Consider the following 26,848-nt stretch of genomic DNA (forward strand, 5'->3'; position numbering starts at 1 on the left):
CCAGGTCGTGCTGACCAACAGATTTGCCATCTAAGTGGTCGTGGTAAGCGGATATAGCAGCAGTATGGACTTTTGAGGGTGGAGGGGGACAGCCTACGCTCCAACCCTACTGCAAGAAGGAAAGCACGACTCTGATCGAGCATCTTCGGGGGTCTTCCCGGTGAGAAGAGCACCACTCGACGAACAGGTTCCACTTTGGAGGCGTAAGCACGTCTCGTAGACATTGCACGTGCCGAAGTGATGGTGTTAAGTACCTCAGGGGGTAAGTCACCTAGAACCTCCGCATCCCGTCCAAGGGACCAGACATGGAGTTTCCAGAGGTCTGGACGCGGGTGCCAAAGAGTGCCCCGTCTCTGAGAAAGAAGGTCTTTCCTCAGAGGGATGGGCCAGGGAGGGGCTGTCGCGAGGAGTGAGAGTTCTGGGAACCAGGTCCGGTTGGGCCAGTAAGGCGCAACTAACAAGACCTGCTCCTCGTCCTCCCTGACTTTGCACAGGGTCTGTGCAAGTAGGCTCACTGGGGGAAACACATATTTGCGCAGGCCCCGGGGCCAGCTGTGAGCCAGTGCATCTGTCCCGAGTGTCCCCTCGGTCAGAGAGTAAAACAACTGGCAGTGGGAGGTTTCTGGTGAGGCAAACAGGTCTACCTGAGCCTTTCCGAATTCTCTCCAGATCAGCTGAACCACCTGGGGGTGGAGTCGCCACTCTCCTGGCAGCGCAGCTCGTGATAGCTCGTCGGCCACACGGTTGAGCACACCGGAGACATGAATGGCGCGAAGCGACCTCAGATGCTTCCGACTCCACAGGAGGAGATGGCGGGCGAGTTGTGACATGCGACGGGAGCGTAGACCACCTTGACGGTTGATGTACGCAACGGTCGCAGTGTTGTCCATACGGACCAGTACATGCTTGCCCTGAAGCAGGCCTTTGAGGCGGCTCAGAGCAAGGCGTACTGCCAGCAACTCGAGGCAATTGATGTGCCAATGCAGATGGGGTCCCGTCCAAACCCCTGAGACTGCATGCCCGTATTACGTGGCACCCCAGCCGGTGGCAGAAGCATCTGTGAACACCACAGCATGCCGGGACACCTGTTCTAGGGGCACTCCTGCCCGAAGAAACAAGGGGTCCGACCACGGACTGAAGGTTCGGTGGCACTCCTGAGTGATTGGCACCCGGAATGTGCCGCGCTGCCACGGCCATCTCGGGACTCGGCCGTGAAGCCAGTGCTGAAGCGGTCTCATATGAAGCAGACCGAGCGGTGTTACAGCCGCAGCAGCCGCCATATGCCCCAGGAGCCTCTGAAAGAACTTCAGTGGGACCGCTGTCCTGCCATTGAATGTATTCAGGCAGTTCAACACTGACCGAGCACGTTCCTCTGTGAGGCGTGCTATCTGCTCGACCGAATCCAACTCCATACCGAGAAAAGAGATCCTCTGCACCGGGGCGAGTTTGCTCTTTTCCCAGTTGACCTGAAGCCCCAACTGGCTGAGGTGTCTGAGCACCAAATCCCTGTGTTTGCACAACTGATCCCGGGACTGTGCTAGAATGAGCCAGTCGTCGAGATAGTTGAGAATGCGAACACCCCGTTCTCTCATGGGAACAAGGGCTCCCTCCACGACTTTCGTGAAGACGCGGGGAGACAGGGCCAGCCCGAAGGGTAGGACTCTGTACTGATATGCTCGACCTTCGAACGCGAATCTCAGGAATGGCCTGTGTCGCGGAAGAATTGAAACATGGAAGTACGCGTCCTTCAGGTCAATCGCTGCAAACCAATCTCGGGGACGGATGCACTCGAAAATGCGTTTCTGCGTGAGCATTTTGAATGGTAGCTTGTGGAGGCTCCGATTCAAAACTCGCAGGTCCAAGATCGGTCGTAACCCGCCGCTTTTCCTGGGTACAATGAAGTAGGGGCTGTAGAACCCCGACCTCAAATCGGCTGGAGGGACCGGCTCTATCGCGTCCTTCGCCAGTAGGACTGCGATCTCCACACGCAGGACAGGGGCATCGGCATCTTTCACTGTAGTGAAGAGGACGTCCCTGAACTTGGGGGGGAGCCGGGCGAACTGAATCGCAAAGCCGACCCTGATGGTCCGAAGGAGCCAGCGAGACGGACTGGGGAGCGCTAACCCGGCTCGCAGAGACCGTACAAGCAGGACCAAAGGGACCACCGATGTACCCGCAGCAGGGCAGCGAGGTGGAACACAGGGACGCGGCTCGGGGGGCTCTCTTTGTGAGGCGGCCCGAAGCGGCGTCACAGTGTGCTAGGCAACACTTACCTGGCTCCACGGATGGACAGAGGGAGCAGTCGAGGCTTTGGCTGCCCGCTGCTCGCTGCTGTCCGCTGGCGACAGAAGAGGGGGATGAGAGTGGTGAGGTTTTTCTCCTCCCACTGCTCTCCAAACCCTCTTCAGACCTGGAAATGGAGGAACTGCTCTTTAAAATTTGGGTACCGCTGCCTCTTGGGTCAGTGGCGGAACAGAAACAAACCCAATAAAGGATTTACCACCTGGCCCTCCTCCAGGGGTGGAAGAGCAGCCCCACCCATCTCTGGGTCGCCCGTCTCAGGGGTGATTCTCACCAACCAGTTGAACAGCTGCAGAGACGGGAGGCGTCATCTCCCCGCAATGGATACAGCAGAGCCTGCTGGGCCAGAGTTTCTTGCAGGGGACGACACCCTTGGCGACGAGCAGACTGAGGGGCGGCCCAAGAGGAACTCAATGGTTTGTCATGGGAAGCTCCCCTATCCGCTACTAACTGAGGAGAACCGCTGGGCTCAGTCCTCGACAGTGTCACCGAAAGGCCACCTCGTAAGATGGGAGCATTGAGAAAGCATTTAGCTTGACAACCTCTCACACCTCACAAGGTAAGCCAGGGGGCACTTCTGGACCACGGAGGTGGACATCGTCTGGCTGAGGGCCTGCGCCGTGACTTTGATCACGGTTAGTCAACAAGCGCAGCTCAACCCCAGCACAGAACTACCCTCATGCAAAAAGAGTGCCTTGGCCTCACATGCAGGGTGGGTGTGGTCTGTGTACAGCCACCCCATCCAAGAGGGTAGTGAGAGAGGAAAAACTTATGCAGATTGGCACCTTTGGCATTCCATATTTATGGCACCAATATACCCCCATACTGCCAAGTTTTCCATGCACATCTGGAAGACCCAGGAAAGCATGGCTGTAAACTCTGAATCTGAGTCAGCATAAGCACACACCAATACAGTGGGCAGCGTCACCCTCATTTCCAGAGCATAACAGCACTCTCTCCGATGCTGCAATCGACGTCTGTCCCTCAGCTGGAGCTCTGAATGAAATGCTAGGTTCCCCTATGAAAAGGACCAGCAATCCAATCCAGAAACTGCACAGCTTGCAATGCGCTGGAGAGGGAGGGGCCCTAGGGGGTTGGTTCCCCGAAGGAACCCCTCAACCTCATGTCACCCAAGCCATATCAGCAAAGTAGACCTCTTCTGGTGCAACAGAGAGGGCGCTACAATGGAGATTACGCAAGGGAACCGCGCATCTAGAGCGCCGAGCGAGCGCTGGGTTGCCGTGACAACCCGCGCTGCAGCCCGGCAGCTCGACGGCACACGACACGCAGAGGAGCGAGAGGTTTGCTCTCGCTGATCTCCGCGGTCTCCCAGAGTGTCGGGCAGAGCCGCGGCTGTGCTTTTACACACAAGCGGCAGCTGGCCAACAACAGAGGGGACTCAAGCTTCCCGGAGAAAGAAGAGTCACGACCGGCGTGTCGACGTGATCATGTTCTCATATGAAAACATGAACACCCACGAACATCATTTCAGCACGCGCCCAGACATGCGAAACGGTGATCGTGGCCGTCAGTGAGGACAGGAACGATCGCATCCAGAAACACAAGTAGGATGTCGTCTTTAAAAAGACGCGAATCTACTTGTGTAAGCTCTTTCAGGGACTTTACTCTTTTAGAAGTGCTGAAGCACGCAGGGGAACGGCCACCGCAACACAGACAGGGATTGTGTGCAGCCTGCCGTGTGCTCTCTCTCTTTGAAGGCGCTCACTCTTACCAGCCGTAAAAACGGCTTTTCAGCGCTCAAAAGCGCACCGTACCGGCCGTGAGAACAGCCTTCTGACGCTATCAAACAGCTATTTGCTCAAAAACGGCAAACGAAACAGAAAAAGAGAGGACGTCGACCCCGCTGCTGTGCTGTTCGCCCGCACTCGGAAAAAAAGAGAAGTTCAACCAAAAGCTTGACTCGTCTTCTAGCAGACACTCGCTTGCAGAGAACAGGAACAACACCGTTCGGCTCCGAAGCGAAAAGCTGAAGATGCAACGCACCTGCTGCTCATTATATACCCGCGCTGCGAGGCGAGCAGCTGATGCATATGATTGCATGCCAATGTGCATTGGCTCGTTTAGTTACACTCGAAGTAGATTGGCCTCTCTAGCGAGATTCCTATTCGTCGGTCTGTCCGACGTACGTCGAACGTGACCGACTGAATGGGAACAATGCTTCAGGAAGCTCTGGAGCATTATGAATCAGCGTATCGAATCATGATTCGGATCGTGTGTCAAACAGCGAAGCGGCTGAAATCACGTGACTTTGGCACTCCGTTGACACACTGATTCATTTATGCTCCGATGCTTCTTGAAGCAGTGTTTTGAAATCGGCCATCACTATGTAAGTCGTTATTCTGTTTTGTTTTTTGGCACACCAAAAGTATTCTCGTCGCTTTATAATATTAATTAATTTTTGGGTCATTTTGCCAAAATGTCAAAAAGACAGTCTAGCATATTTTCATTTTTCATATCCTCGAGTAAAACTGGTGGTGTTTCAGATCAAAAGGGATCCCAAGAAGATGGAACTGCACCCTCTGAACAGTTCTGCTAATACTAATCAGGATAGCGGGAGACACGAGCAACGGGAGTTAGATCAGTCAGAAATCAATGTAATGAAGAGGCAACAGCATCGTTGGAGAGAGAGAATATGCCTGATCAACTGAATGATATTTGGTCTCAACCAGTGTTGTAGTCGAGTCACCAACTGTCGAGTCCGAGTCGAGTCTCGAGTCCCAGTGTTCGAGTCCGACTCCAAGTCCGAGTCACCAAAGAAGAGTCCGAGTCGAGTCCAAGTCGAGTCACCATTACCAGAGTTCGAGTCCAAGTCCGAGTCACCAAAGAAGAGTCCGAGTCGAGTCCAAGTCGAGTCACCATTACCAGAGTTCGAGTCCAAGTCGAGTCTCGAGTCCCGTATTCGAGTCTGAGTCGAGTCTCGAGCTCCCAGTGCCTACATGTCTCCACTCTGGGACCTTCAAAGAACTGATCAAATGTATTAAAGAGGTTCTACATTAAACAAAAATGACAGAAACGTGCATTTTACAGGGCACTGTATTTTAAAAATACTTAAAACGTAAAAATCAATACGATATGCCGAGAGAGAGGAAGTGTGAGTGAGTGAGTGAGTGAGTGTGTGTGTGTGTGTGTGTGTGTGTGTGTGTGTGTGTGTGTGTGAGTGAGAGAGAGAGAGAGAGAGAGAGAGAGAGAGAGAGAGAGTGAGAGTGAGGGAGTGGGTGACCGAGTGATTTAGTGTGAGTGCGTTTGTATGTGTTCAAGTGAATGTGTGTGTGTGACGGCACGCGACTGGTCAGAAAGCAACATGTAACGTTAGTCTGACATGTTTCTTGTCCACGACACCACAGGATTTTAGGAGTCAAAATTGCGTCATCCATCTGACACAGTGACTATCGCAACAGACAAAAAAAAAAAAAATGTAATCTGATCTGACACAGTGACTAGTAAATTATCAACAGACAAAAAAAATTGTGTAATCTGAACCAGACATTAAACATTGTCGACGTCTGATGCCAAATTGTCAAACATCGCCCAACCCTAGCTTCTTCTGTTTATTATCATATATGCATTAGTTAATAGTTTTTTTAAAAGCTAACGTCAGCCAATGGAAAGCATTTTACTTACTTTTCTGGGTACATCCGTGACAGGTGTCTGTTAAAGTTTGAAGTTGTCCCAGTCTTTTCCTCAATTGTGCGATTACACACACAACATTTAGCGCTGCTCTTTCCAGCATTAGATGCTAAATTCGTGTAGGCGAATTTCACGATCCGGGGCACATCTTTCTGCATTTTCCAAATTTGAACATTTAGCCCGCGAATCATGCACGAGCGTAAAGTGAGTGACGTCAGTGAGTGTGTTGTCAAGAGAGTGAGCGGTAGCAGTGTCTGTGAGGGGAAAACATAGATCCCGGCCGGTCTTGGGCATGAAAACTTATATAATATTATATATAAACTTATATAATTTTTTATAACATATTTAGTCAAAAACAACGTTGTGAATGCTCAAGTCCGAGTCCAAGTACGAGTCATCAGTCCGCGAGTCCAAGTCGAGTCACGAGTCCAGAGAATGGAGTCTCGAGTCGGACTCGAGTCCAAAGAATAGTGACTCGAGTCGGACTCGAGTCCGAGTCCAGGACTCGAGTACTCCATCACTGGTCTCAACATAGCTATATAAGTGATAGTATAATACACTAGGTTGTAGTTAGGGCCATATAGAAAGGGCCCTAAATGATGCTCTTATTTTGTTGTGCTATCACCATTTAGAATGGTGTCATTGTATGTCAATGATGTTATTGTATGTTCCGGGAAACTGAAGTTGTATGGTCAATGTCAATGTCGGTTCCTTTTAATTGTTGTTTTGGATCCAGCAATTATTTATTTACAAATTAAGCATTGGCTGTAGTGCTTCATTGTATATCAAAGAGAATCCTCCTGCTCATTGGCAGCTGTCTCTGAAGATATGCTAGTAGCATTAGGGGTGTAAATCAGACAGTTTGTCACAATTCAAAACAATATCGATTCTCATAGCCAGCGATACAATATTTTCTGAAACCTCGAAAGGTTCTGTGATACAATTCAATTCAATTCAGGGGTATATCGATCAATATCTCTATATTATGATATTATGTGCCTAATTTACACTATATAATAACACTTTTTTTTTTAACTCACAACTGCAACCAAACATAAACAATTATTTCAAAATTTCACATCCTGCACCCTGATTGGAACATCCACAAATAAAAAACCCACACAGTAATCTAATGACAGCTTATGACATGACAACAGTCAAGTATTTTGGGCTTCTGTGCTAAAACTTGTAATGTCAAAAAACTGATAAACAAGGAAATTGTGTATATATTGTATATATATTGTATATAGGCCTGTATTCAATCAAATTAAAACACATTTCTTTTAAATGTATAGCGCAGCTTTTTAATGAAGCAGCAACATATTATAGGTAGGACAGAACAAGACAGTCTATTAATATTCTTTCATTGTGCAAAAGTATTATAAAGGCTCCAATACACAGCGGCACAAAGCACTTTTGCGCATCCCGTGTGCAGAATGATGAGCTTGAAGCAACACTGAGTCATAGCGCGACGCTCCTATGCAGCAGTTTGAGCATTTTCTTTTTTGGTTTATATTTATGTGGTGTCATGCTAGGTAGCTCAATCTGCTTTGAAATATAATTGCACTGAAATCCTCATTAAACATCAAATATTATCTGATTGGCTGTAGTTGCGTCACTTGTTTCATGTTAAGTGTGAACAGAAGATTGGTGGAACTACTAGACTAGATATCATCACCTTGGAATTACAAAGCTTGCATTCACACCAAACGCGAATCACGTCAAATTCACGTCAGATGCGTCTAGTTGGACATTTTGAGTTTACTCGCTTCATTCTCGCGTGACATTCGCTTCATTCGTGCATGAAATTCACTTCACAACAGACGCGAATTCGCGACATGAGAGGGGCTCTCCCGCTCCTTTATGTGTCCCAGACTCTTCCACTTCTTTCTGCACACTTCCTCTGAATAAACACAACTCGTCAGCGGGAAAATAGTTGTAAAATACAGCGAATAAGATCAATTTGCCAGCTTTAGCTAGCTTGTAGTCTCAATATGTATATAGCTCAAATTGAGTAAAGACTGTTTTTTTTATAACTTACCAGATTGTCCGACCTCCTCACTAACTTTCTTTCAAGCAAGATCCTCTTTTTCCCTGTTTCTATAAAAGTATGAAGACGTACAGCGACGATGATTTTGTCCTTCATTGTTGTTTCGAATTTCTGCCTCAGCTCGCTATGTCACGTCACTACTAGAGCAAGCTCCTGATTGGTTAACGTGGCGCGAATTTTCGCCAAAGTTCAGATTTTTCAACTCTGGCGTCTAGGGCATAGATGGCCTAATAGATAGAGAGTCGGACTTGTAACCCAAAAGTCATGGGTTCGAGTCTCAGGTCCATCAGGGATTGTTGGTGAGGGGAGTGAATATCCAGCGCCCTCCCCACCCTCAATACCACAACTGAGGTGAGACCCTTGAGCAAGGCACCGTACCCCCAACTGCTCCCCGGGCGCCAGAGCAATGTCTACCCACTGCTCCGGGTGTGTGTTCACTGCTGTGTGTATGCACTTGGATGGGTTAAATGCAGAGCACAAATTCCGAGTATGTGTCACCATACTTGGCCACGTGTCACTAATCACTAAATTCACTAATCATCTATGGTCTAGGGCGTCAGACGCTCGATTCGCGCGTCAGACACCTGAACGCTCAATAAACGCAGGACATCTAGACGCATGTTTACATTGACTTAACATGTAAATCAGACGCCCCAGACGCGTTCAGTGTAAACGCAGCATTAGGTTCTATCTGCATTATGAGCAATTTTAAGATATTGAGCTTCAAAATTTTTGCATTCCATATAGCAAAAATGAAATGTTCTAACACCGTGTAACCAGACGCGATGCGATAAGATTGCAGTGTGGGCGGGCTCTCTTGGCAAGAGCACAGCAGATACAATGAAATGGGCAAGTACATAGTAAACTTTATAAATATTACACCATCTAAACATTATTTAAAGTACATACGGAGTGACTGAAACAATCTTTGTCATAGAATACACTTGTTTGTTCGCATTGAGTTGTCAGTTTGAACGTTCTTTTGCCCATTTATTCATTTTCGAGATCTGAGGTGAATTAGCCAGTATTGTTTTTATTAACTTAACTTTTTAGCTGTAAACACTGAATGATATTCAAACTCACATTAGACGCTTTTAACATTAAATAAAGCACATAAACAGTACCTGATATTATCATTGCCATACTTTGTGTTGCTGTTCCAGCCGCGACGTCGCAGAGAAATAGAAACGTTTCTAAAGTAGAATATTCACGTGTCTCTGTCACGGCTGGTTATAGGACAAAAACTCAGATTAACATGGAAAAGATACCTTTTATCGCGCATCGCGTCTGGCTAGGACACGGTGTAACTGTACATCTAAATCCTCTCAAATTTTTTTAAAAAATATATTTTTTTGGATTGGATTTTTTTGGAATGGATCAAATAAATATAGAACTAATTCTAAAAAAAAAAAAAAAAATCACTTGGAATTATAAGGTTCTATCTGGCAAAACATTATTTGAAGCAATAATTTTCAAGAAAAACAAACAGTTTACTTATAATTTGTTTTAAAACAAAAAATAGTGTTGCAACAATGTTTTGACATGCATGAGAAAGTTAAATTTAATGCCATTTATTTCATATTTTAGAATGAATATTTTTTTTCTTGTTCAAGTTAAGCATATAAGGCAGTACTAAATATTTTGTCCAGTGCAGATGTTAAATTTAGGTAGGATTATGATTGGTAATTTAACACATTATACACAAATGTAAATAATTTGTCACAGAATAAGAATATGTGAATAAATACATTTCGACAAGAATGTCAGATAGAACCATATAATTCTAAGGTGACAATATGGCAGTAATCATCTTTAGTTTGACGGTCAGTCCTGTAAACATATCCTCGCCTGTCTTCTGCTATGACATATTGTTTTTGTTAAATGTGGGAATCATTTTGATTAGGGCACAATGTAATTAGAGCACTTGAGATGTTTTATTGGGCGTACTGACCTGCCTGACTGCACAGAGGCCATCATCCCATGTCATTTTCCTTTCAAATGGGCAATTAGAACTGCAGCTATGAGCGAGACAGCAAAGAGAGAAAGAAACAAAGTCAAAAAGAGACAGAAAGAAGACAGACGCACAGACGAAGGACAGCGATAGACCCATGCATTTTTCAAAGACTATGATTAGAATTGCCAAAGAGGCACTGAGGCAGGGGATCTGAGGGCACAGCAGTGCTTGGGTGGCAAACCAAAAGAAAGCAATTTGTCATTGATGTTTCTGAGCAGATGATGCTGTTTGTGGGCTAAATTGAGAGTGTGCGCAACAGGTGGGGTTGATCCGTCAGAAAGCAGAACAAGAGAGCTGTTGATTACTGTTTGAGTCATGCCAATACGTATGCATATGAAGTGTATCTTTCATATTGAAATTTTTGATGGCAAAAGGATGCACAACATCAGACTGATATTGTATGGTCTAGTGTGATTCCAGTTGTATGGTTTTGTGGGGGATGATGTTTGGGAAGTTCCAATGATGAGGAAAGCTATTGCTGGAGGTCTGGTAGAATATATTTACATGATTTAAAATTCAAAAAACAAATTTTTTTTCTCATACTATACATTGCTGCAGCACCTCTTTTCACACTCTGCCTGAAACACTCTGTTTTAGTTCCTATCTCTTTAAAGACCCCCTTCCAAAACGTCCAGCCTACATTGATTGGTCAGGTTGTGATTGACCAACCATTTAGAGCGTTTTTTGGAAATGTAACATTCCTCACCAGAATCTGGTTTCAGCTCCCGAGGCTTCACGATCAGCTGTAAACAGTGTTATATCTATGGTAACTATGGTGTTGGTATTAGATGTCCACACAATGAAAAAAAAAGCAGCATGTCCTCATAGCAAGAACATACCTATCTGTTCTTTGAGGACAGGCAATGGAGATACACGATTAATCAATAAAAGATTGTGATCTCGATTTAAACACCCACTCATTCCTAAATGAAAAAAAAAAAAAAATTGCCTGTGTTTGTTAAACCTTTGACAAAATCACACCGGAACATTCAAATCTGCGTAGTGGCTGCCGAAGACCAAGAGACAGCAGCTGTAATGTATAGGTATGAAACAGCTTCACAAATAGTCTTTTCAGCATCACAGTATTATTATTTCTGTTTTACAAATATTTGTATCATTCGTGGATATTAACACTGATGTCTACAGAAGCGATCAAAATAGAGTAAATATCCTTTTGAAAGTAACATGGTGCTTCAAATAACGATTGTATCGATTAAATCATTATACCACCAAGTGATTGTTAAAAAAAAAAAAAAAAAAAGTTTGTCATTGAATCATTTATTCAAAAGATTTTTTCAAAAACACTGATTCATCCAGTAATGAAACAAGTGAGTCACTGAGTCATTCATTCAAAAATATTAAATAATTAATTCAGATTAATTAAAGGGTTAGTTCACCCCTATGCAAAAATGAAAATTCTGTCAAAAATTACTCGCCCTCATGTAATTCCAAACCTGTAAGACTTTCATTTGTCTTCAGAACACAAATTAATATCCAGTCGTTTGTGTTAAAAATAATTAAATTAAGATTTGAAAAATGCCAAAACATGGATGTAAACGTGCAAAATATTTTGTTACATAATGTGTGTAGTGTTTTGTGTGTGTGTGCATATATATAAGGAAATCTTTTCCATATATTTAAGTTAAGCTTTTCCATACAAATAAGTTATTTATATATAAAAAATAAAAAAAAAATTAGTTTGGACTGATTTATTGTAGTCTTTTTGTATGAACTGAAATTCATCAAGTTGTTGTGGTTACCATTATGATGAAGAGTGAACCTTGTGCTTAGGTTGTCTGATGGGGTGTGGGACCATAGACCATACACATATTAATCTGAGTATGAAGAAGAGCAGCACTGAAATCAACAAATCTTACTTCAACTTTCAATATTTAACTAGTAACAACAAGCTCTAATCTTCAGCACAGTGCAACCACAAACATTTCAACATAGAAACTCTTGTACATGTCTAGCATAATTGAACATTAAACACTAACAAGCCTTTCCCTTTACTAAAAACACACTAAACAGCACTTAATTTCAACATTTACTCTCCTGATCTATCCCTATGCAAAGCATGCTGGGAACTAGAAATCCACTGCCCAGTTTCAGCCAAAGTAACAGAAATGATTCATGTAGTCCCAACACAAATGGTTAAAGTCAACATAACATTTTACAAATTTAATTTAATTTAACGTAATTAAATTGAGCACAAATGACAATTAGTCTGCGATTTTTCCTCTTTGTCGCCATCTCTGTTTGAAACATGCGATTGCAGTCATATGCGGAACAGTTATCTATACATGCGTTGTGCCTCGGCACAGCTCGTCAGCGCGGATGAATCTAATGCTTGCTGTCAGTCACCGCACCGGTGTGGATACTGTACTTCAGAATCACAGACTCTACGTCTTGAAAGTATGACCAATATAAGAATTTTCACTGGAAAATATCATCTGAACAAACATGTAACATTTCTGCCACTTTTGTTCCGATCAATGAGGAAAAAAGCATTAGGCCTACAATAAATCGCGCTGCCAATGATGATTAAATCTAACAATCGCTCAGCTCAGATCACGCCAAACCATGCAAATGATTATATTACTGTTATATTGTTCTCAAATTGTTATTGTTAACAACATCAGCAATGCGTGACTGTGTATTTAGTGTATATTAGCGTTACCTGTAGATTTAAATTTCTGTAGCCACTCCACAGTCCAAAGTCTTTTGATTTTTGACTACGGGTGAATCTCCAGTTGTCACTGATGATTGTCATTTGGATCTTTCTGGATTACAATCCACCATCAAAATTATAAGTTTAATTATTTCAACAGCTGTGAGAAAAGGCTATAAATGTGCTGCTACCAGCAGCATCCTCACGTGATAAAACTGACTAGCCTCTCGACGGGACTCTTTCTGTTTACGGACGTGATGTAATGACGCACAGAGGAAATGCTGCATGCTCAAATTTCCTGTGGAAATCCACCGTGTCGCTCGTATTATAAAACATTATTACAAGCTTACCGTTGTGAATCGAGACAAGATAATTAGATAGTATTTAACACTGGCTGGTTATGTACTTACTCAAAAAATTATTTTGGATAATTTTTTACCAAAAAAGTTGCGGACTGCAGATTTAAATAAACTGAGCAAACAGCTAGAAACTTTTTTTTTTCTTCTCCTTCTTTTTGAATGAATGCCACAAATTACAGGGCTGAAACCAAAGTTAGGGAGATAAGTTTGTATAACTGGCTACATGGGTCTTTAGTCTCAACTTAATAGGATAGTTCAACAAATTCAGGACTCTGTAAGATCACAATGTATGACTATGACTATATTAAAAATTTCTTTCTTTTGAGTTCAGATCAGTCCAGTAGCATGTGTACAAAACCTGAAACTCATACTGTTTTAATGTGAGCTTTTGATTTCCTGTGTGCATACCATAGATGCCAGTGCCCGGCTCAATTTGAGGGATCCGAGTGCCAGCAGACAAAACATAGTTTCCATGGAAACGGCTATGCTTGGTTTCCCCCTATAAGGCCATGCTTCGAGAGCCACCTCTCACTGGAGTTCATCACAGAGGTGGCAGATGGCTTGCTGCTCTACAGCGGACCCCTCTCTCAGCTTCAGCCGTGGGAGCCGGAGGACTTCATGGCCATAGGTAACCTACACACAACCTCACGGCGGCCTCACCGCAGGTCGAAAGGCGAGGGATGGGTATTGCAAATGTGCAGCGGCATTAAGGCAGAATATTGCTACGGTGTCTACATCATTCTTTCATATCACAAGCTGAACCTCTGGCACATCTTCACTCATCTCCCAGTAGGGCTAGACATAGAGAGAGAAGAATGAAAAAAAGGGGTGATAATATGTTTATTTCAGACAGAAAGAGATGAACAGACTCCTTTGCGTCTCTCCAGCAGGATTTAGTGTTTCTAATAAAAAATTTTTATTGCTGTAACATTTTCTTACTCAGGGGAGACCTGCTTTCTTCTAACAACCTAAACACAGAGAAAAAGAAAAAAAAAAAGTTTAAAAAATACCACATTATTTCTGTTTGTTTGCATATGTGTGTCATAAATTCCGCAGCATTGCCGTACGCAGCCGCATTAACTCATTAGGGGTTAACGAATGCACTCATTATATCAGTAAAGGCTTATTTGTCATTCATCTGGGAGAACGACTACAATGAGGTATACACATTTAGAGCTTTAATGAACTCACAGATCTGCCTACGTGCCGAGCATATGAGAGCATTCTGCTCCTGATCAGCCCATTGATGTGTTGGCAAATGTGGATAAGTAGCAGATAAGGCAGTGTGTGAGTGTAATCAGTGCAGGGTGAACATATGGAGAGAACGAGAGAGGGATGGATGGCAGACAGAGGATCTGAGGTGAGAAAGAGAGAGTGACAAGGAGTGAAAGATGAAGATTAAGTGAAGTGTGCAACTGTGGACAGGGTTTCAAAGTGGCTCCCTCAACAAAAAGTGGTGAAGTGGTGGAGATCTGTCTGAGCTTCAGGTCAGTATCAGGGTGAGAGTGATAGTTAAATAGGCTACATATTTTCCATTAAAACGGTGCTGTACTTGTGTTGGAACTGCTGCTTGGCGAGGGATCTTTGAATATCTGTCATAACTGACCCCTGATCTCATTGATTAGAAAGAAGAATGATAACATATGTGACTAAATAATCTGCCTGAAAAAAAAAAAAACATGCCAAAACATGTTTTGGGTAAGATTTGCATACAATAGGCCTCATTTTACTTACATTAGTTAAAGGTGCCCTAGAATTAAAAATTGAATTTATCTTGGCATAGTTAAATAACACGAGTTCAGTACATGGTAATGACATACAGTGAGTCTCAAGCACCATTGTTTCCTCCTCCTTATATAAATCTCATTTGTTTAAATGACCTCCGACGAACAGGCGAATCTCAACATAATACCGACTGTTACGTAACAGTCGGGATCATTAATATGTACGCCCCCAATATTTGCATATGCCAGCCCATGTTCAAGCATTAGACAAGGGCAGAACATCTGGATGTGCACAGCTGAATCATCAGACTAGGTAAGCAAGCAAGGACAACAGCGAAAAATGGCAGATGGAGCAATAATAACTGACATGATCCATGATAACATGATATTTTTAGTGATATTTGTAAATTGTCTTTCTAAATGTTTCGTTAGCATGTTGCTAATTTACTGTTAAATGTGGTTAAAGTTACCATAGGTTCTTACTGTATTCACAGAGATGTATTAATTTTTTAAACACTTGTAGTCTGTATAATTCATAAACACAACTTCATTCTTTATTAATCCCTCCAACAGTGTGTAATGTTAGCTTTAGCCACGGAGCATAGCCTCAAACTCATTCAGAATCAAATGTAAACATCCAATCCAATCAAATACTAACGCGATTAGACATGCTGCATGATGAACACTTTGTAAAGAACAATTTTGAGGGTTATATTAGCTCTGTGAACTTTGTTTATGCTGGTAAAGGCAAGCGTGAGCTCCGTGGGCGGGGAGCGTGAGCATTTAAAGGGGCCGCAGCCTAAATCGCCTCATATTTAATGATGCCCCAAAGTAGGCAGTTAAAAAAATTAATTTAAAAAAATCAATGGGGTATTTTGAGCTGAAACATCACAGACACATTCAGGGGACACCTTAGACTTATATTACATCTTTTAAAAAGACGTTCTATGACACCTTTAAATATTAGATTACCCGGGGGTGAAAACTTTTTGAATTTGAAGATCAAGGTAAAATGTATGTAATTTGTCTTCGGGGAAACAAGTATCTTCTGTTGCTTCCGAAGGGCAGTACTAAAAGAAAAAAAAAAAAGATATTTCAACAAAATAAGACAAATTTCTTCATCCTGTTGAAGTTTACACACCCGACTCTTAATGTATAGTGTTTCCTTCTGGAGCATCAGTGAATGTTTGAACCTTTTTAAATAGTTGTGTTTAAGTCCCTCAATTGTCCTTAGTGTGAAAAGATGGATCTCAAAACAGTCACTGCTGGAAAGGGTTAAAATATGCAAAAAATCCTTGAAAACTGAAGAATCCACAGGAATACATTTTTCTGAAGAACAGAGCTCAGTTTAACTGCTCAGAACAAACAAGAGACTCATGAACAACCATCACAATACAACAAAACAGTGGTAGATCATCCAGGTAAACACACACAGTATTAAGAACCAATGGTTCCCAAACTTTGAACGGGGTTATTTTAATAAATTCATATATATATATATATATATATATATATATATATATATATATATATATATATATATATATATATATATATATGAGTAAGATGCATCATAAGATGCGCATGTCGGGAGACATGGAGTGTGTCAGACATGATTTTGACCACTTCTTAAAGTTTTATTTTGTAGAAAGCCTTTCTTTAAAGTGAATGAATGAACCGAAACTCAGCGTATAGGCTGCTTGCCTCAGAGACATGAGAAATATCTCTATAGAAAGCATGAAATATCTACTTTAACAAAAACAAAATAATTTAAAATGAAAAGAAATAGGCTACTCTGTTACATTTACATTTACATTTACATTTAGTCATTTAGCAGACGCTTTTATCCAAAGCGACTTACAAATGAGAGTAGTAGAATCAATTAAATCAACATGAGAACAACAGTGTATAAGTGCTGAGTGAAGTCACAGTTATGTCAGTAAAGTGCTCATAGCGAATTTTTTTTTTTTTTTTTTTTTTTTTAAATAAATAAATACACAGATAGGAGAAGAATATTAGTCAAGGTAAGTGCTACTACTACTGGGTCAAGTGCTGACGAAAAAGATACGTCTTTAGCATTTTTTTGAAAATGGCTAGAGACTCGGCTGCTCGGATAGAGCGTGGTAGGTCATTCCACCAGCCAGGAACAGTCCCGGAGAAGGTCCGTGAGAGTGATTTTGTGCCCCTATGTGATGGCACCACAAGGCGCCGTTCACTTGCAGAACGCAGGTTTCTGGAGGGCGCGTAAGTCTGAAGTAGTGAGTTAAGGTATAGCGGTGCAGAGCCAGCTGTCGTTCTGTAAGCAAACATCAGAGCCTTGAATTGGATGCGAGCAGCTACTGGCAGCCAGTGCAGACTGATGAAGAGAGGAGTGACGTGCGCTCTCTTCGGTTCGTTGAAGACCAGTCTTGCTGCAGCATTTTGGATCAGTTGTAGAGGCTTGATAGTGCATGCTGGAAGGCCAGCCAAGAGAGCATTACAGTAGTCCAGTCTGGATAGAACAAGAGCTTGGACAAGAATTTGTGTGGAATGTTCAGATAGGAAGGGTCTAATCTTCCTGATGTTGTACAAGGCAAATCTGCAGGACCGGGTCGTTGCTGCAACATGATCTGTGAAGGTTAGACCAGCATCCATCACCACTCCAAGGTTTCTGGCTGTCCTGGAAGGAGTGATGGTTGAAGACCCAAGTTGAACTGAAAGGTTGTGATGAAGTGTTGGGTTTGCACCGATCACAAGCAGTTCCGTTTTTGCAAGGTTGAGTTGGAGGTGGTGGTCCTTCATCCAGGCAGAAATGGCTCTCAGGCAGGCTGTTTATATAGAATAAACCAAATGAATTGTGCATTGTCTGAATTGTGCATTCTCTCTCTAAGCGCATCCATGAGGAGAGTCAATGTCAACTTCATCTTTGCCGCTGACACTGATTCAGAAAACATTACTTTATTAATAAACAATTAAAATGTCTCCTTGCTGTTTTGGTCACATTCATATGACCAGTATCGATTTGTAAATCCCAGGCTATATGCCTTTTTTCAGTTGACGAATAAACCGCATAGTGCGCCTCCCACCCAATAAATCACAATAGAGCATACGAATCTAACGAGTTCTGGGTAACTTCTTTGTTTATCCGCCATCTTAACAGGATCGCGCAACCTTTCCGTTATTGAGTTTATGGCAGTAATTTGTTTTCTGTCATGATTGTGAAAAATGTCACCATTGTCTGTCATTAATGCTGCATCAATAATTGTGATAGTAACTCAGATCATCGTTCTGAGAGAAAACAAGACAGTGAAAAATGTTTTTTCGCCTTTTCTACGTGTAAAAACACCAAGGGAAGTAGGTCGAGGAGATGACGAGAAGACGCCGGATGGCAAATCTATTATTAATGGCACTGATTAAACCCACTGCTTATCACTCAATAAAAGAATGACATTTTCAAGTGTTTTTGAACGTTTTGATTTTGTTTGGTTTAATAATTAACATTACCTTTTTGCGAGTCTGACTCTCACTGCGCTCGTGAATTAGCAGAACTTGACGGGGACATTCAAATGCTTAACGTCTCGGTTACGTATGTAACCCTCGTTCCCTGAAGGAGGGAACGGAGACGTACGTCAGTAGTGACCGACGAATTGGGATATCGCTTAGAGAGCCCTATCATCTTCGTGTAAACTAAAACAAGCCAATGGAATTGGCGTGCGATATTTGCATAATGCGCACCGCCCCCGACAGGTGTATATAAATAGGAAGCAGATGCAATCGCACTCTGTTTTTCGCTGAGGAGACAACTGGTGTCCGCACTACAGCGAGGGTACAGAAACTGTGGCGACGGGACGTACGTCTCCGTTCCCTCCTTCAGGGAACGAGGGTTACATACGTAACCGAGACGTTCCCTTTCAGTCGGTCACGTTCGACGTACGTCAGTAGTGACCGACGAATTGGGATCCCAACTAAAGCGCCACAGTTACGAAACCCCTTCCAGTGCCCAGCACAAGCTCAGCCGCCCATGGCACCGGCTGGCGGTGAAGGGGGCGAGCTTACACCGAGAGAGTCTACTGCTGTCTAACCACTACCCACTAAGTAAACTAGACACACTGGGGAAGCGAACCCGTAAGGGACGCTGCGGAAACCACTACCTACCCAATGGGGGAGGAGTTTACGTGGGAATACACACATGGACTGGCCCGGGGGGGCAGTACGCATATGGAGTCCCTGGGATGGCTCCACCTGGTTAGGGGGAGACTCATCTGACAGGTGACAGCAGAGCTGGCTCTGCTAAGGGAAAGACACGGACTCGGCCCGTAGGGAGTTTTAAACCGTGGAAAATACACATATGGGACCGCTCACGTAGAGGGGTCACGACATATGGGCCCCAGCCAACAGACAGCGTCAGCGACGGATGTAGGCCTGGCATCAGACACTCCGCAATGTCCGAGCCGAAGGGGGAGGCGGAGGAACTCGACAGGGTTCGCCAAGCGGGGAACACGACTGGAGTGAAAGTATGCACGTATCCGGCCAGTGGCGGGAATGGCATTGCAAGCCGACACTTAGAGTGGGTACAACACGTCTACCGACTAGTGGATGCGAGTACACGCGAGGATACCGGCTCTACACGTAGGCTATAAAACCTAGCGAACGTGTTAGGTGTCGCCCAGCCCGCAGCTCCACAGATATCTGTCAGCGAGGCGCCATGAGCCAGCGCCCAGGAAGAGGCCACCCCTCTGGTGGAGTGGGCTCTCAACCCGAGCGGGCAAGGCACGCCCTGGGATTCGTACGCCAAGGCGATGGCATCCACTATCCAGTGGGCCATCCTCTGCTTGGAGACAGCCTTTCCCTTCTGCTGGCCTCCGTAACAGATGAAGAGCTGATCTGAGGTCCTAAAGCTTCGCGTTCTGTCCACGTAAACGCGCAGAGCGCGGACGGGACAGAGCAAAGCTAGGGCTGGGTCTGCCTCCTCCGAGGACAGCGCTTGCAGGTTCACTACCTGATCGCTGAAGGGAGTGGTAGGAACCTTGGGCACGTATCCAGGCCGGGGTCTCAGGATGACGTGAGAAGCACCGGGCCCGAATTCTAGGCACGTTTCGTCGACCGAAAATGCATGCAGATCCCCTACCCTCTTCAGGGAAGCCAATGCAACCAGAAGAACCGTCTTAAGAGACATTAGTTTCAGGTCGACTGATTGCAAAGGTTCGAAGGGATGACGCCGGAGAGCTGTGAGAACCAGGGTCAAATCCCAAGAGGGTACGGAGGAAGGGCGAGGAGGATTCAGTCTCCTGGCCCCCCTCAGGAATCTGACGATCAGATCGTGTTTCCCCAGGGACTTACCCTCAACTGCATGGTGATGTGCGGCAATGGCGGCAACACACACCTTGAGGGTGGAGGGAGACAGCCTTCGCTCCAACCCATCTTGCAGAAAGGAAAGCACGGATCCGACCGAACATGACCGGGGGTCCTCTCGGCGAGAGGCGCACCATTCGACGAACAGGTTCCACTTCAGCGCGTAGAGATTCCTAGTAGAAGGAGCTCTAGCGGAAGTGATGGTGTCTACGACCGCTTGCGGGAGATCACTCAGAACCTCCGCATCCCGTCCAGGGACCACACGTGGAGGTTCCACAGATCGGGAGGCGGGTGCCACAGGGTGCCTCGTCTCTGAGTCAGGGTGTCCTTCCTCAGAGGAATCGGCCAGGGAGGTGCTGTCACGAGGAGAATGAGGTCTGAGAATCAGGTCCGAGTGGGCCAGTACGGAGCCACTAACAGAACCTGCTCCCCGTCCTCCCTGACCTTGCACATGAATAGTGCGAGAAGGCTCACTGGGGGAAGCGCATGTTTGCGCAGACCCGGGGGCCAGCTGTGTGCCAGGGCATCCGTGCCGAGCGTGCCGCCGGACAGGGAATAAAACCACTGGCGGAGGGCAGTTTCCGGGGAGGCAAGCAGGACTACCTGGGCCTCGCCGAACCGCTGCCAAATCAGCTGGACCGCCTGGGGGTGGAGCCGCCACTCGCCCGCAAGTAGATGCTGCCGTGACAGCTCGTCGGCTGCACGGTTGAGCACACCTGAGACACGAGTGGCCCGAAGGGACCTCAGATCCTTCTGACTCCACAACAAGAGATGGCGGGCGAGTTGCAACATGCGACGGAAGCGTAGACCACCTTGACGGTAGGTGTACGCAACGGCCGCAATGCTTAGTGAGCGGACTAGAACGTGCTTGCCTGACAACAGCTCCTTGAAGCGGGCCAGCGCAAGACGGACCGCTAGCAACTCGAGGCAATTGGTATGCCAATGCAGCTGAGGCCCCGTCCAAAGACCTGTCACTGCATGCCCGTTGTACGTGGCCCCCCATCCCGTGGCAGAGACATCTGTGGAGACCACAGCGTGCCTGGACCCTCGTTCGAGGGGTACTCCGGCCCACAGGAACGAAGGGTCCAACCACCGGACAAGGGTGCGACGGCAGCTCGGTGTCACGGGGACACGGAGCGTGCCGCACTGCCACGCCCATCTCGGGACCCGGCCGCGGAGCCAGTGTTGAAGCGGTCTCATATGAAGCAATCCGAGCGGCGTTACCGCGGCTGCAGATGCCATATGCCCCAGGAGCTTCTGAAAATCTTTCAGTGGAGCCGCTGTCCTGCACTTGAGCGAGCTCAGGCAGTTCAACACCGACTGGACGCGCACCTCGGTGAGACGCGCAGTCCGTGCGACCGAGTCTAGCTCGAGACCGAAACAAGAGATCCTCTACCCGGGGGCGAGTTTGCTCTTGTCCCAGTTGACCTGAAGACCCAACCGGTTGGGAGCTACAACCATGTCGGGTAGGACTTTGTACTGACATGCCCGACCCTCGAACGCAGACCGACCTAGGAAGGGTCTGCGTCGAGGCAGAATCGAGACATGAAAGTTTGCGTCCTTCAGGTCTATTGCTGCAAACCAACCCTGGGGACGGTCCAGGATTGGCCGTAGCCCACCGCCCTTTTACGGTACAATGAAGTAGGGGCTGTAAAACCCCGACTTCATATCGGCTGGAGGGACCGGCTTGATTGTACCCTTCGCCAGGAGGACAGCAATCTCCACCCGGAGAACAGGAGCACTGTCCAACGACACCGGAGTGAAGTGGACAGCCCTGAAGACCGGGGGACGCCGGGCGAACTGAATCGCATAGCCGAGTCTGATAGTACGAATGAGCCAACTGGACAGGCTGGGGAGCGTGCTCCACGCTTCCAGACACTGAGCCAGCGGGACCAAAGGCACCACAGACGCACCGGGGGTGGGGCAGCAAGGCAGAGAGGGACCCGACTCGGACGGCTTGAGGGCGGCCCGGAGTGGGGTCGGACTCTGCGAGGCAGTAGTGTGCATGGGAGACGGCGCACGGGACGCGGTCTGCACCAACACACTGCCACCTGCTGGCGAATGGGGAGGGAGCTGACAGCAAGGCGGAGCCTGGCACACTGGCAGACACCCCCTGTTGCGACCTGGAGTTTGAGGAAGCTCTTTTTGTGGCAAAGTGGGTACCGCTGGACTCCGGAGAGCCAGCGGCGGTAGATGGACAGCCGCCACAAAATCCCCCCCGGCCCTCCTCCGGGGGTGGGAGAGCAGATGGAATACTCTCCCGAAGGGCAGGAACCTTCCGGTCCAGGTCGCCCGTCTCAGGGCCGAGTTTTCCCCGACCGCTTGCCACCTGGCTGGCAGAGACGGGCTGGGCACCACGTCCGCGCCCGGCACCCTGCTGTTTGGCTGGTGTAGGCTGCTGCTTTGCCAACTTAGCAGGGGCGGAGGAAGACGCAGGCGGGCGCCCTCGGCGACGAGCGGGCTGAGGCTGAGCCACGGGCGGCTGGGTGGAGGCAGCAGCGGACCGCCGTGGCATGACATGTCTGATAGCCTCAGCCTGCTTCTGTGCAGCGGAGGACTGTTGGGCACAGTTCTCCGCCGCGTCGCCGAAAAGGCCGACCGGAGACACGGGGGAATCCAGGAACCGATGTTTGTCGGTCTCCCTCATGTCTGCCAAGGTCAGCCAGAGGTGGCGTTGCTGGGCTACCAAAGTAGACATCGCCTGGCCAACAGAACGCGCTGTCACCTTCGTTGCCCGGAGGGCAAGGTCAGTGGCAGCGCGCAGCTCCCCAAGCAGCTGTTGGTCAGGACCTTCCTGGGGCATCTGCGACAGCGCTTTTGCCTGATAGACCTGCAAAAGGGCCATCGCGTGCAGGGCAGAGGCAGCCTGCCCACAGGCACTGTAAGCTTTCTCGGTCAGACCGGCTGAGAGTTCACAGGCCTGGGACGGGAGACGCGGCTCACCGCGCCAGCCAGCGGCCGTTGGACACAACTGCGTCGCAACAGACCGCTCGACTGGCGGGATCTTCGCGTACCCCCTGGCTAGCCCGCCGTCCAGGGAGGTGAAGGCAGACGAGTGACCAGGCCCTGTACGAGCCCCATGCGGAGCTTGCCAAGACCTGGTCACCTCATCGTGTACTTCCGGGAAGAAAGGCATTGGGGCGGGACGCTGGATTTGACCAGCGCGACCCCCCGCCAAGTACCAATCGTCCAACCGAGATGGGCCGGGACAGGGTGGAGGGTTCCACTCAAGCCCGACGCACAAGGCGGCCCGTCCCGGGCGGCAGCGCGTCCGAATCCTCCCCCGAGGACTCAGGCTCACCTTCCGATGCAGCGATCGACATCCGATCCGCCGCCAGCACACCAAAGGTAACGGCTGGACAGTCCGTAGAGGGCCCAGCGGAAACCAACGGTGGCACGATGGGTTGCGGTGCTGATGAGGCGGCAGGGGCCCGAGGAGCGTTTCCGCTCGGCGGGGAAGCCCTGACCGTAATCCTCCGGTCACCCTATACAGCGCCGTACCGTCATTCCGGTTCCCGGGGCCGGAAAAAACGGTCGTACGCGGCATATTCACCTGTCGGGGGCGGTGCGCATTATGCAAATATCGCACGCCAATTCCATTGGCTTGTTTTAGTTTACACGAAGATGATAGGGCTCTCTAAGCGATATCCCAATTCGTCGGTCACTACTGACGTACGTCGAACGTGACCGACTGAAAGGGAACAAGAAAAACGCTTCATGTGACAAACAAACAATTCTGTACATATTTATTAAAGAGATACGGAGATACACAAATGAGCAAAAAATATGAACGCAGCACATTTATATCTTAAACGGTTTCCTCTCATGTCCTCTCAAAAAAACGCTTAATGCACTTAGACTGATATTAAATAGATCAAATTCTATTTACAAATAAAGCACATGCAGAAAAACGGATGAGACCAAAATATAAACTTTCAGTATCACTTAAAATGCAAGCATTTTATACATTTTCTTCATAACGGTTTTATAAAGGTAGGAAATTGCTTAGTGTGGTTGTCATTTGTTAAAATAAATATAAAAATACAGTGTGTTCGTGTCCGTCTGTTCGCTGAATTTGACTCATAATCTCTGATTCTCATCTGTGATCATGGAAAAGGGGAATTACAATGACAAGTTGTAGGCCTACTCAATATGCTCGTTTAAGCATCATTTAAACGTTTCCAACAAATAAATGAATCGACTTTCTCAGTGTGTTGATCACATAGATTTATTTGGATATTCATATGATGGCTGAAGCAGCGGTGAGCGTCCAGAGTCTGACATGGTAAACAGATCAACATTGTAAACGAAATTCTACAAAACTTCAGTGAAAAAAAAATAAATAAATAAAATGATCATGCGATGCGATAAAATAGCTTCTATTCCCTGCAAACAATACCATTAAAAATGTTAACGTTCCACTTAATGGCAGAAACAAAACAAAAGGTAAGCAAGAATCCATATTAATTTCAGTACGAGTAATAGAGGGCGATCCTGTCAAAATGGCGGCGCCGCCCCAGCATGCAACGAGGCGTGACGTCGGTTCGTATTCTCTATAAGCTGAAAGCTTTGTGTTGCTTTTGATATGGAACAAAGTCTCAGATTTAAAATTCTGTCCATTTCATCAAGAAATTCAAACAATAAATACCGTTTTGGCGCTCTGTAATGTGGCGTCATATATCGTTGTAGCTTCTGGGTACTCGCCTGTGCGTTATTAAACGCATAGCAAAAGATTCGTGCCAGTTTAATTTTTGTTCTGTATCCAGTGCTCTGCTGCTACATTGGAGCGCACTCGCCACCAACTGGACAGGGGTGGGAATTACAGTTACAATTTACAATAGATCACCCTCAGTGTAATCTGTCAACGTGAAGGATGGCCTTCGGATTTTTCCGTCAATGTTAAAAAAAAAAATTCTGTCAATGATGGATCATTTTCGGTTAATGCGACCTCTGAGATATATATATTATATCTCAGAGATATATATATATATACCTCTGAGATTCCATATATATATATATATATATATATATATATATATATATATATATATATATATATATATATATATATATATACAGCTATGGAAAAAATTAAGAGACCACTTAACATTGATTTCTGAACTTGGAGTGGTCTCTTAATTTGTTCCATAGCTGTATATATATATATATATATATATATATATATATATACAAAATAATGTTTGTCACATCGAGTTGTTTTTGGTTTGAGGACTCTACTCGGTGAAGACATTATTGTTTCCTATAGTTAGCATGCTTTTAGGTGTGCCTGAGATGCTATTTTTCCACATCTTCTGCTTGTGGAAATGTATGGATTGGATTTAAACTAGGCACTGGCTCTACAATCAGCACCAGAAAAGGGGTGTGAGAGAGAGAGGTTGGATAGGTCTAGTGAGGAAATGCTGCAAACAGAAAGAGAATCAGAAAGAGGAGAAATGGAAACAGAGAAAGAGTCTAGTAAAGAGAGTCAGATTAAATAGATAAAAGCGGTTCGGATTTGAATGAACTGCTGGGGAGTAACAGTAAGTGCCGCAGCTCAGACATGAATTAAATGGAGAAAGAAGTTCATGTCTGGGTGAGAGACGAAGATGGTATGTGAACAGGAAGGTGGAATGAAGAAAGAAAGCTGGAGATGAATAATGATGAATGGCAGTGCGGAGGACAGCGGAACAAGTGTAGCCACAGTGTGAGTCTCCGTGCATTACTCTCTCTCTCTCTCCAGCCCTCCTCGCCTTCACTCTATCAGACCTTATTACTTACTGCTGTTCTTCACCGTGGCCTATTAAACCTTATCATTGGCCTGGTGCCTGCCAGTTTTACGCCTCTGCTCTTCTTATTAAAGACACTCATGACACTGATATTACAATGCAGTTTCATAGTGTACACACACCCTGGGGCCTCCCACACACATCCCTGTGTGCAGAACATCATGCTGTTGTGTCTGTGTGAGTATTAGTACTTCTGAGTTTTTTCTGAATAGATTATGAATCTGTTGGTGGGCTGGAGTCCAAGGTCAAGAAGTAGTATTTGTTTGGCTTTGATTGGTCTGAGGTGAGCCGTACATTGCTGCTGGTCAGTAAACATTTCCAGTGGGCAGTTTAGCTGTAAGAATTTTGGCTTTAAATTAAAATTGACATGAAATTTGCTTCTTTTTATATTGATATTCTAATTAAATTTGTGAATAACTCTTAGTAAACAGTAATTATGTTTCTTTTAAGCCATATATATATTAAGGCACACGTATATTTTTGCCTTGGGTGATTCACACATCAGTCGAAGCGCTTGAGGCATAGCTGCGCACATTATAAAACAAGTACTAAGCATGAAATCCACACGTGGCTTCTGTATTAAAGAGCAACCATCTTTATTCACCTCTAACATAGCATGAATTACTTCTCCTCCACTTTTCTCATTACAGCCTGGATTCATTTTCTTTAGATGACCTCTGACCTCCTCCTTAGTTTATTTTCATTGATGGAAAGTCTTCATGTCACATGGGTTTTATTGGTGGTTACAGTCTCTTTTCAAGGTTAGACAAAGATTTGAGGGGTGAGCATGTCAAATCAATAGACAAATTAGACTGACAAATCTAATTTATTTGATTAAGGACACTTATTGAATGATAAGCAGCCTCGAGAGGTAATTTAGCCATGACTGAAAAGACTTGTTGTAGATGTAGATGATGTACAGGGACTTTGAGAAAAATGCTGATGCCTTTTGTGAATAGATGGC

The 26,848-nt window shown here is 45.8% G+C and overlaps 1 protein-coding gene across 1 annotated transcript in view; it reads left to right on the forward strand.

The window, feature by feature from the left end:
• The window catches only part of si:ch211-186j3.6 (neural-cadherin), a 330,066-nt gene that overhangs the window by 265,505 nt on the left and 37,713 nt on the right, over positions 1 to 26,848 (forward strand). The window contains exon 23 of the mRNA XM_067400604.1: positions 13,457 to 13,671. Coding sequence (XP_067256705.1) covers positions 13,457 to 13,671 — 215 coding nt within the window. The remainder of the gene's footprint in view (positions 1 to 13,456; positions 13,672 to 26,848) is intronic.

This window comes from Chanodichthys erythropterus, chromosome 11 (genome assembly GCF_024489055.1).
Source record: "Chanodichthys erythropterus isolate Z2021 chromosome 11, ASM2448905v1, whole genome shotgun sequence".
NCBI lineage: Eukaryota > Metazoa > Chordata > Actinopteri > Cypriniformes > Xenocyprididae > Chanodichthys > Chanodichthys erythropterus.